This window comes from Ursus americanus, chromosome 1 (assembly GCF_024610735.1).
Source record: "Ursus americanus isolate L20-20 chromosome 1, mUrsAme1.1.p, whole genome shotgun sequence".
Lineage (NCBI taxonomy): Eukaryota > Metazoa > Chordata > Mammalia > Carnivora > Ursidae > Ursus > Ursus americanus.
The window spans coordinates 71,568,369-71,580,607 of record NC_142127.1 but is presented as its reverse complement, the minus strand read 5'-3'; the positions used below and the strand labels follow the sequence as shown (position 1 = coordinate 71,580,607).

At 32.3% G+C, this 12,239-nt stretch overlaps 1 protein-coding gene across 2 annotated transcripts in view; it reads left to right on the top strand.

Moving 5' to 3' along the window:
- The window catches only part of BOLL (boule RNA binding protein), a 61,036-nt gene that overhangs the window by 7,834 nt on the left and 40,963 nt on the right, over positions 1-12,239 (top strand). For both annotated transcript variants that reach the window (XM_087862390.1, XM_045806399.2), the window contains exons 4-7: positions 1,156-1,210; positions 2,719-2,794; positions 7,020-7,147; positions 11,494-11,565. In XM_087862390.1, coding sequence (XP_087718516.1) covers positions 1,156-1,210; positions 2,719-2,794; positions 7,020-7,147; positions 11,494-11,565 — 331 coding nt within the window. The remainder of the gene's footprint in view (positions 1-1,155; positions 1,211-2,718; positions 2,795-7,019; positions 7,148-11,493; positions 11,566-12,239) is intronic.

The window sequence follows — 12,239 nt, the reverse complement described above, 5'->3', positions numbered from 1 at the left end:
AGACATAAGAGAAAGGACCAGTGAGGTGGATAAAAAATTATACTAGTGGGAAACCACATTTAAGTATGTCAGTTGAGCACTTTGGAAGAAATGGGATTCTGCAGAGAGGTTATTTTTAAACAATTGAGATACTTCCTCAGCTGACAAATAGTATTAGGATGAGGTGAGATTGTACCACTTGTATTTGGTTAATAGAATTTGCAATATTTTGGTAATATCCATTTTTTAACCATTGAAAAACACATGGAAATGTAAACTGTATTTTATGCCTTTTCCACTGGGTGGTGTATGTGTTCTACCAAAAAAATTTAGCATAAAAATATTTCCTTAGCCCTTGTTTAATGTTTGGGCAAATAGAAAAAAGAGAAATTCCTTCGTTTAAAAAAATAAACTTTCTATACAATAGAGTAATCATGAATCAAAATAGTAGTCAAGATATTTATCACTACTCTAGTTTCCTTAAGTTATCTAAATAGAAATTATGCAGGGGGGATATACTTTTTATTTCTTTCATATCTTTTTGTCTATTTTGGCTTTTTGGATATTGCATACATAATATATTTGTATCTTGAACATTATATGAATTGTACTCTGCAGGTAACAATTATATATGAAAAGTAGATATAAAATCTATGATATACATATTTTTAATTGATTTATGTTTGGGAAATACTAATTACATTATCAGTTTATTTGTGCTAATAATAAATAATACATCTGTATACTCGTTTGTCAATATAAAAAATTTTATTGTGTTGAAATTTTTATTTTTTTAAAGTTTTTTTTTCCTACTCTGATTCCTATTTAAGCTAAACTTCTGTTATTGTAAAAGGAGATTATTGCTCTGTACTAAAATTTATTTTATCCTAATTTGTAAGCTAGGACACGAATCCTTCAAGCTTTCCTGCCTTATATACGGCTCAGATCTGAAACTGTTTTAAGATCCTGGGTTGTTGTTTTTTTTTTTTTTCTTTTAGTGCCCTGACTCTAGGAGGAGGTGACAGTGTTATGCTCTGAATGATTCTCTTAAATTTTGCATGATGGTGCACCATAAAAAACTGCTCATTCCTACAGTGGCCCATTCTTAAAAAGAAATTTAATTTTAATATAATGCTAATGAAATGTTCTAAGAAAATAATTAATGTATTTATTTAGGTATGGTTTCATCACTTTTGAAACACAAGAAGATGCACAAAAAATTTTACAAGAGGTAAGATCTTTTGATGTACTTAACTTCATTTTTTGGAGTTTCTTTGAGATTAATCTTTAGGATATTTTTTTCATTATTAGCATTCCAGTACAATGATTGATTGCTAGAAAAAAAAATTTTAACTTATTTGCATCTCAAGATTAACACTGCTCTCCAAAAAAATTGAATTAAAAAGAAATTAAACAGGGGCTCCTGACTGGCTCAGCTGGTGGACTGTGCAACTCTTGATCTTGGTGTTGTAGTTTTGAGCCCCACGTTGGGTGTAGAGATCACTTACAAATTAAATCTTTAAAAAAAAAAAAGATTAAACAAATTTTATCTACAGAAGAACAAATTCCAAATCATTGCATGAGTATGTTTGCGAAGTTATAATTTTTACTTCATTTGCTTACTAAGAACTTGGGAATAGATGTTTTCTGAAGTGTTAATAGCACTTTGAATTCCTAAAAACACTACAAACATGAATTCCTAGGGTGAAATTATCTGAGATTATTTCCCTCTTTTATGAAAAACTTTATGTAAGCTAAGAACATTCATAGAAAAAGTCTAGCTTACAGTTCAGTGTACTCACTTTAAATTTGACAAATGTTACATTTAATTTCTTCAGGAAAAAATAGAGTTTGAATCGTACATTATTAAATCACATGCAGTTGATCCCATTATTCATAGTAGTTATGTTCTATAAAGTTGCCATGAACACTCAATTAGCAAATATGGGACTGTTGCTCCTAGAAGAAATACAAGGTTCACACAAGTTTCTGTTTACATTATTTTCATCAACCAGTCAATACATAACTTTGTTTTATGTGTGCTTCCGTTTAAAGACATCATGTTAAATATATATTGTTGATTCACTAACATTGAACTCCTGGCCAACAGTGGTATAACTTGTGTCTGAATTCAGCTTATTTAAAACATTTTCTCCATAAGGCAAATGACATCTTCTTGTGCTTAGGAACATTAGCCAGCATTTCAACACTACACTTGAGGGCCATTTTAAATAGCAAAATTAAAAAAAAAAGATAGCAGAATCATCAACATAAAACACAAAAATGCATAAAACATGGCACTAAACAACATGAAGCAAACTCTTGTTTAAGAACTGAGACAAAAGGTAGAATGTTGCCTTGTTTGGCCTCAGCCTGGGACTGTGTATGTCAGGCAATTCAAAATCTCCACCTCTGTGCTCATGTCCACTAGTAACCACTAAATTGCCACAAGTATTGATTTTAGGGTTACAAATAATTTTAGTGAATAGGTGAATTCCCAAATATGGGCTCTATGAATAGAGGATCGACTGTATTCCAATTAAAGAACTGTGGTCAAAGCATTGGAACCAAGATTCAAACCCAGATGTTTTAATATCCAAAGACTTTGTCCTTTCCAGTATTCCTTGTTGCTTTCAAAAAATGTTATAGTCTGAATTTTAAAAATTGTTTCTCACTAATTTTTCATTATTGGTTTCATAGTAGTACCAAGATAATAAAATAATTTTTTTCTTATTTTAGGCTGAAAAACTTAATTATAAGGATAAGAAACTGAACATTGGTCCAGCAATAAGAAAACAACAAGTAGGAATCCCTCGTATGTATTGAGAACTAATGTATTTTTCAGTGTTTTTGCATGGTTCTTTTTTGAAATATTAGACTTTTTCAAGAACTTAATTAAAATATCAGGCTTCTTTCATTTAATAAAGTTATTTTAACAAAGTTGGTAATCAAATGAATACTTCTTACCACAAATTAATATATGTTAGATTTTGGAGAGAAGGGAAAATTTTACAGAAATAATGGTGCTTACATATATTGCATATAGTTACATCTTTAAAGGAAACTCTTCTACATAAAAATATAATTTAGGGGAAGAAAGGGATAAAGAAAGGGGGGTTAATCAGAAGGGGGAATGAAGCATGAGAGACTGTGGACTCTGAGAAACAAACTGAGGGCTTCAGAGGGAAGGGGAGTGGGGGAATGGGATATGCTGGTGATGGGTAGTAAGGAGGGCACGTATTGCATGGTGCACTGGGTGTTATACGCAACTAATGAATCATCGAACTTTACGTCAAAAACCAGGGATGTACTGTATGGTGACTAACATAATATAATAAAAAACATTAAAATATATATATATATATATATATGATTTAAAATTGCAAAAGTAATTAGAAGTATTTTTGGTACTACTAATTAGAAATTTTTCTAATTAGAAAAGTAATTTAAAATTAGAAATTGAAGATACTGAAAGTAAAAATATAGAACCAGTATCAGAAACTCTAGTTGCATGGTAGATACTGTAGCCCAACTAGATATGTCATAATTATGAGGGAACAATTCCTAAAGCTTTAAGAATTGGCAAAGTTGTGCCTTCCTCGAATTTCTGGATTGTTGTCTACTTTTTTCTCACTCTATTTATTATATTAAGCATCTTTACAGTTAGCTTTTTACCTAAATATTTATTAAAATCTATAATAGTCTGTGGCTAGAAGGAGATACATAAAATTAGTAACTAAATTTTCTTATTCTTCCTTAACTGTGTCCTAGTGTCTACTGGGACGTTTAAAACATTAGGTGGTTATTGTATACCTGTTAACAAATTAATAGTTGTGCTCATTTGGACTGTTCTATTTTTGACTTAGAAATTAACAGTTATGGGGTGCCTGGGTGGCTCAGTTGGTTAAGCAACTGCCTTTGGCTCAGGTCATGATCTCAGGGTCCTGCGACTGAGTCCCACATTGGGCTCCCTGCTCAGTGGGGAGCCTGCTTCTCCCTCCTCCACTCCCTTGCTTGTGCTCTCTCTCTTTCTCTCTTTCTCTCTGTCTCTGTCAAATAAATAAATAAAATCTTTAAAAAAAAAGAAATTAACAATTAACAAGTTTAATTTTGACTTAGCTATTTGTTAATTTAGAAGATAACTGAAGTGTCCTTAGTAGGTTAATACATCTTGTTAGTTCCAAGAGTTAAGCTGTAACATGTAGTAACAGTTCTATTTTACCAGCAGTAGGTATAAGTAGTAATGTTCATATGACCCATAAGTTACTTTAAAAAAAAAAAACCATAAATCACTATGCTGAATACGTTCAAACAGACGGTAAATTTGAGAAGTATAGGGTTAATAACCAAATGAAAGCATTAATTTTCAAATCCAGGACAAGTTGACTCCAAAGCTCTTTATACTTTTCTGCAAATAAATATTAAGTATAAAAGTAGATTTACAAACTACGGGGTATTTTTATCTCAATTTTTTTCTCAAATCTATCGCTTTTCCATCTCCGTTACCAACATTCTAGTCCTAGCTACCCACCTCACTTGCCTTGATTACTGGAAGAGCCTCCTAACTTGTCTTTCTGAATCCAGTTTTGGTACCTTCCGGCCCATCATATACAAGGCAGCCAGAGTTATCTTTCAGAAGTATACATTTTAGGGAGGCGCCTGGGTAGCGCAGTCATTGAGCATCTGCCTTTGGCTCAGGGCGTGATCCCAGCGTTCTGGGATCGAGTCCCACATTGGGCTCCTCTGCTGGGAGCCTGCTTCTTCCTCTCCCACTCCCCTGCTGTGTTCCCTCTCTCGCTGGCTGTCTCTCTGTCACATAAATAAATAAAATCTTTAAAAAAAAAAAAAAAGAAGTGTACATTTTAGGGGCGCCTGGGTGGTGCAGTTAAGCGTCTGCCTTTGGCTCAGGGTGTGATCCCAGTGGTCTGGGATTGAGCCCCACATCAGGCTTCTCCTCTGGGAGCCTGCTTCTTCCTCTCCCACTTCCCCTGCTTGTGTTCCCTCTCTCCCTGGCTGTGTCTCTCTCTCTGTCAAATAAATAAATAAAATCTTAAAAAAAAAAAAGTGTACATTTTATATTATTCTCTGCTTATTTTGAGCTGTTCTTTCCTTTTCTTCCTATACTTTAGCCTTCTAGCCTTCTCTCAGTTCCAGAACATACCATATTCCTGATATACATTATTTTCTTTACCTAGAACGCTCTTTGCCATCCCATTCCCATCCCGATCTTTTTTTTTTTTTTTTTTAAGATTGGGCAAGGAGCCCAATGTGGGATTGAACTCACAACCCTGAGATCAAGACCTGAGCTGAGATCAAGAGTCAAACACTTGGGCGCCTGGGTGGCGCAGTCGTTAAGTGTCTGCCTTCGGCTCAGGGTGTGATCCCAGCGGTCTGGGATTGAGCCCCACATCAGGCTTCTCCTCTGGGAGCCTGCTTCTTCCTCTCCCACTCCCCCTGCTTGTGTTCCCTCTCTCGCTAGCTGTCTCTCTTTGTCAAATAAATAAATAAAATCTTTAAAAAAAAAAAAAAAAGAATCAAACACTTAACCAACTCAGCCACTCGGGTGCCTCCCAATCATTCTTTAATGCTCAGCCCAAACATCATTTCACAAATTCAATACAATTAGAAAGTTCATACTACCCAGTGTAATACCTTATACTATCTCTTAATGTATTTATCAAAATTTTATTTAATTAATTAATTGTGTAATAAGCTAATAACTATTTTCCCCACGGGAAACTAACTTCCACACAGCATGTCCAATTTTTTTTCTTTTTTCTTTTTGGTTGTATCACCAGCCAAGTTCAATGCCTTGTAATAATACTTACTCAAAATTTATTTATTTACTTAACAGATAAACCTGTGGTTCCTTTAGTATCTTTGAAGCAAAATCCATAAACCTCCTGAATTGTGTGCAAAATTTTGTTTGAATGTATATATATCCCTGAGAAAAGGATTCATGGTTTTCATCATATTCTTAAAAGGATGGGATTAAGAATCACTACATAAGCAGTAACAATACTATATGAAATATAGTGAAAATATAAACACTCAGAAGCAGTAGTGCTGCTTAAAGTGGTAGGCCAGTGCTACTCACAGTGTGGTTTGCAGCCAGTAACAGTTCAGTTGGAGTCTGTCAAAATGCAGATCCTCAGGCCCTGTCCCAGACGTACTGAATCTAAATCTCTGCAAATCTGGCCCTGGAATTTGTATTCTAATAAACTGTCCACTTGAGTCTAATGTATGTTAAAATTTGAGAATTACTGGTATAATGGAAGGAGGATTGCCAGTTCCAGTAATTTACATAAACTTGCTGGTCAAATACTTAAACTGACTTGCCTTATATAAATTTTTCAAGTGTTCTCTTGACAAAAAAATATTTTTTTATTTTGGGGGAGGGAGGGTTTATACATAACTTGATCTGAGAAAAGAGATGGGAACCTGGTACTACACATGAAGATTTGTGGACATGTTTGCAATAAGCAGCAGTTATAGCAAAGGGAGGCTGGAGAATAAAAGAGTCATAGCCTCAATGATAGTAGATCCAAAGAATTTGTAGGGTGGAACCAAAATGTCTTCAGGAAACTTTCCAGCTTCACTGCCTTCATCGTCTTTGGCCTTTTACAAATATAGGTCTTACTAAGGCCTTAGGAAATTCATTACAGTGTCTATAGTCTTCAGTTAACTTCATATATAATTTATATTTGTAAAAATAATGACCTTGCTGAAAATAATGTAAATTTTAAGACTCGTGTTTGATTACATTGCTATTAAAATCTAAATTGGTGAATTTTTAGTATTCTTTATTGAACTTCTTTTTCTCTTATTCACTTTAAGCTAATAAAAGCTCTAAGAGAGTGAGTTTGAAAATACATACTTTGAAAATACTTTAACATATGGAATTTTTAAAAATTTGCAACATTCAATTTTTACTGTAACCATATAGATGTGTTAAGATAAACATTTTCAAGTGTTCAGAAATTATCTTTTTCAAAGTTAAACTGAACATTTTAATTATTATTATTTAATCTTTGCTTTAGGTTCCAGTATAATGCCAGCAGCTGGAACAATGTACCTAACAACTTCAACTGGATATCCTTACACTTATCATAATGGTGTTGCTTATTTTCATACTCCAGAGGTAACTTCTGTCCCACCACCTTGGCCTGTAAGTAATTTTCATCTTGAAAGGGTTTCCATCTATTCTATCAATTTTTTAAAACATTTATTTCTGAAATATTTCAACCATAGACAAGTATGAATAATAATATAACAGCCATGTCGTTACCACTTTAATAAATGTTAACATTTTGCCATATTTACCTAAGTTCTTTTAATAAGGGGAAATGAAATATGAGAAATTCAGGTAAAGTCTGCTTGTCCTCACTTTCTTACCCTCTTTTCTCCTCAGACATATCCAGAATATATAACCAGAATATCTTTCTTATCATTTTATGTTTTTACTACAAATGTAGGTATCCTTAAACAATAAGTAGTATTGCCTTGGGTGATTTTTAAACACTATATAAATAATCAGTTTTTCTATTCAACATTATGTTTTTGCGATTAAACCATGTTGATACTAGTATATCTAATTCACTTATTTTAATATTTAATAATATTCCATTGTACGAGTGTATATCCCCTTATTGATGGACATTTTAAGTTTTTTCTGTAATCAAGACTACAGTGAACATCTGAATCTTGTATGTATTATGTGAGAGTTTGCCTAGGAAAGTAGTCTTTAAAGTTTTTCACTTGTATATCCTCTAAAATTTTTCTGAAAAATTATGAATACTCATTTTTAATGTGATATCTGAAATTTATCATAATTTTAAATAATTTAGGAATGTAACATATTATGTATGTTGTATACCTAAAACCAACATATTATATGTCAGTTATACCTCAAAAAAAAAGGATGGAAAATGTCTAGAACTCTGTTAACAAAACTAGTCGACCAAATAAAACTAATCAAATAAAACTTCATTTCTATTAGAAAATTGTAACTTTTAATTATTTTAGTTATTTTTAAGCTCAGATAAATGAGTTAATATGTATTCCTCTAACCATCATGTAACCTATTTTGTTCTCTGGATGAAGTAAGGGACCATCTCCCCTTTAATATTTCTAATACAAGCTTTTTTTGCTTTGCTTCACTTCTCTCATTTCTCAAGGGCATTGCCTTCTTGAATTATCTATTTGTTTGATGCCCTTTTGGTATTTATATTCCCAAACAAAGCATTATAACAGATCCAGAATGAGAGAAGTGTGCCTTTCATCATGAAGGAGAATGGTAATTGTGAAAGGGAGTTATGAAAAGAAGACAGACACATTGTACACAGACACATTCACAGATGAAATCAGGGAAGAGTACATATGAAACTTAGGATCTAAAAATTAATACTCCTAAACCTATTCATGCCCATGTACCACTGGAAAAATTTTGTATTCCCCTACCTTGGTCTAGGCTACCATATATGCATAGAAGTCGAATTTCACATTATAGAATATACACATCTTTTTTTTTTTTTAGAATATACACATCTTTGACTAAATGTTGCCAAATGGCTTTCCAAAATATACCAGATTACACTTTAGCTAACAGTTTATGAGAGCTCCAATTTCTCCATAATCTGCCTAAACTTTAAAGTTTTGTCAATATTATTATGAAACAGTATTTTGTTTTTATATCTTCCTAGTCATTGGTAAGATTGAACATATTTCAGGTATTTATTGGCCATTCCACTTTTCTTCTGTGAGGTGCCTTTTCATATCCTACCTTTTATCTTTTTCTACTGGGTTTATTTGTTTTTTTCTTTAATTCATTATATGAATTTTGTGAGTTCTTCGTGGTGGGTGGTTTGTCCATTAACTTTACAGGGGTTTTTTTGGTCATACAATAATTATTTGTTTTAATGTTAACAAATGTATTAATGTTTTCCTTTATGGAAATGGTTTCATCTTTCGGTCTCTTATTTTTAAAACAAAACACTTCCAGGGGCGCCTGGGTGGCGCAGTCATTAAGCGTCTGCCTTCGGCTCAGGGCGTGATCCCAGCGTTCTGGGATCGAGCCCCACATCAGGCTCCTGCTGGGATCCTGCTTCTTCCTCTCCCACACCCCTGCTTCTATTCCCTCTCTCGCTGGCTGTCTCTCTCTGTCAAATAAATAAATAAAATCTTTAAACAAAACAAAAACAAAACAAAAAAAAAACACTTCCAAAAAAAGAATAAAAAATTTAAATTTAAAAAAAACACTTCCTTATTACAATATATTCTGTATTTTATTTTTAAAATACTATACTATTGCTGTTTTACAAAACACTTCCAAAAAAAGAATTAAAAATTTAAATTAAAAAAACACTTCCTTATCACAATATAGATATTCTATATTTTATTTTTAAAATACTATAGTACTGCTGCTTTTCACATTTAGATCTTAAATCTGGAGTTCATGTGTTGACTAATCCATCCTCTTTCATTATTTTGAAATGAATCCTCTATGAAATGCCACATTTGGGGGGTGGGTTTCTTCTGGGCTCTCTATTCTGTTCCATTGGTGTGTTTGCCCTGCCCAATTCTGTTTTAATTCCTATTGCTTTAGAACAAGCACTAAAATCTGATAGAGCAGTCCTGTCACTTTTTTCTTCAGGAGTCTCTCGTCTATCCTTAAGTCTCTACTTTTATAAATATAGATTTTATAATCCAGCTTGTTCAATTTTGTGAGAAGCCTTTGTTGGATTTTTATTAGAATTGCATTAAATGTGTAGATTAATTTGGGTATAATACTGAAATTTACCATCCACAAACACTTATTTAAGTCTTTTATTTCCATCTGTCAATAAAATTTTCTTTCTCCATAAAATAAATTTAGCACATCTTTTGTTGGATTTATTCTTAGGTACTCTGTGGTTTTGTTGCTTTTATGATGGTGTATTTTTAAATCATACGTACTAATAGGTTGTGACTTGTATGTAATAATGCTTTTTTAAATGTTAACATTTGATCAGTAACCTTCCAAAACTTTGATATAGACAATCATTTATGATTTAGTATACTTCTGTTTCTTTCTGCTCTTTTCTCATTTTATCTCCATTGAGTTACTGCACCAGCATTGTCTCTGCTATAGTATTTATAGGATAACATGACCTTGTTCTTAAAAAAGGAAACAAGTTCAGTGATTCACACTTCAGCTTTATATATACTTATATAAATACTTATATATATGCTTATATATATATGTACAGTGTACATATTTATGTATACACTGTAGGTTTTGGAAGATAATCTTAGCCATAACCAATGTTTCTCAACCTCAACACTATTGACATTTTGGGCCGGATGATTCTGTGTTGTTGGAGGCTAATCCTGTACATGGTAGGATATTTAGCAGTGTCCTAGTCTCCCCACATCTTTAAAAACCAAAAGTATTGCCAAATGTTCCCTAGGGGGGCAAAGTCATACCTGATTGAGAATTATTGCCCCAAATCAATAAGGAAATTATTTCATATTCTGTTTGCTAAGAATGAAAGAATATTGAATTTATCATGAAAGGGTATTGAATTTTAATAAATCTTTTTCTATATCTGCTGAGATTTTTTTTCTCCTTTAATCTATTAATAGAAAATAAATAATATAGTAAATTACATTATTCTTTTCTAATGTTCATCTGTGGTATAATTTTATTAGCATATTATGTTCTGAAAACTGTACAAAACTATGATACTTCATTTTGTGGAGGGGAGGGAGTGAACATTAAAGCAAAACTGTAAAGTAGATCCCATGTTAGAAATTGAATTTTAATTGCTATTATTAAAGCTTATTTTACCTATCTTATAATACAATTTGCCTGCTTTATTAATGGTCTGGTTTTACATAATATATTTTGGGGTTTACTCTAGTACTTTGAATAATGAAGTGTTATGTGTAATTTCTTCAAACATAGAGAAATCGCTTGATGTTTATTGGATGATTAACTCATTTAAATGTCAAATTAATAAAATAGGATTTGATAAATGCTTCAGTAAGTAATGTATTTGCCTTAGTTAAGTGTATAACAAAGGAGTAGGATTTAATTATTTGTAAGCAGTGGGAAATCAGTGGCAAAATCAGATATGATTATTCATTCAGTTCTATGTTGTATAAACATTATCTACTGCTGGTCTCATGATGGAAATAGGCAGTGTCACCGTAAGTCCAGCTGTCATTTTCTTTTAAATATTCTCTTAGAACTATATTTTTATAATCTTTGGACTAAAAGCAACTTTTCTGGCGGTTGTTTTAGCATTACCATGAAAATGAAGCCAAAGAAAAGTGGGAATACTGTGATGATTTTAGTAGACTTAAGTGGAATTAGTCATACTATCAATAAGAGGTAGAAAAATGACATTTCTAATTATAGACCATAAATTCACTGGGTTTAGGTAACAGTTCAGGATAAATTTTATAATAAACTATTTTAAAGAATTTTGTCAAGGCCTAAAATAATTTTTCAATTTTTTTTCCCTCTTATAGTCACGTTCTATATCTAGTTCCCCTGTGATGGTAGCTCAGCCAGTTTATCAGCAACCTGCATATCACTACCAGGTAAACATGAAATCACAATGAAAACTCTCTTTAATACTGTCAGTCCTTTTTGGTTAAGTTTCATTGTATTCTTTCTCTTGCAAATACTCTAATAATTAAAAAGAGATAGTTAAGCCTTGATAGCAGTGCTGGCTTTTTTTTTTTCTTATGGGGAACTGAACAATATCATACAAGAAGATGAAATGTTTGCTTCATTTAACCAAATGTAATGAGGTTGGTTTTGCTCCTCTGGCTAACATTTAATCTAAAAAGTTTTTAGAAACAATTTCCAAAACAACATACAGATAACACATATTGGATCACAGGCTGATTTTTTAGTGTTATTGTTAACATTATGTCACTTTCTTGCTATTATATTTAACAATCTATACTAAAATAAGTAATATATTATGGTTTATATTATGGCAGCCTCTTTTAGTTAACCAGCACTCTTCATTAATTCTTATGGGAGACGGGATTAATGAGCCATAATGCCAGACCATTTCAGTATTTTGTAAATAAAGAATATTTGTTGACATACTGTCTACGGCCGCTTTTGTACTACAATGGCAGAGTTCAGTATTATGGTCTGCAAAGCTTAAAATACTTACCCTCTGGCCCTTTATAGGAAAAGTTTGCCAACCTCTCATCTATTGCACTCACAAATAAAATCACATTCTTTCCTACCTCTGGAA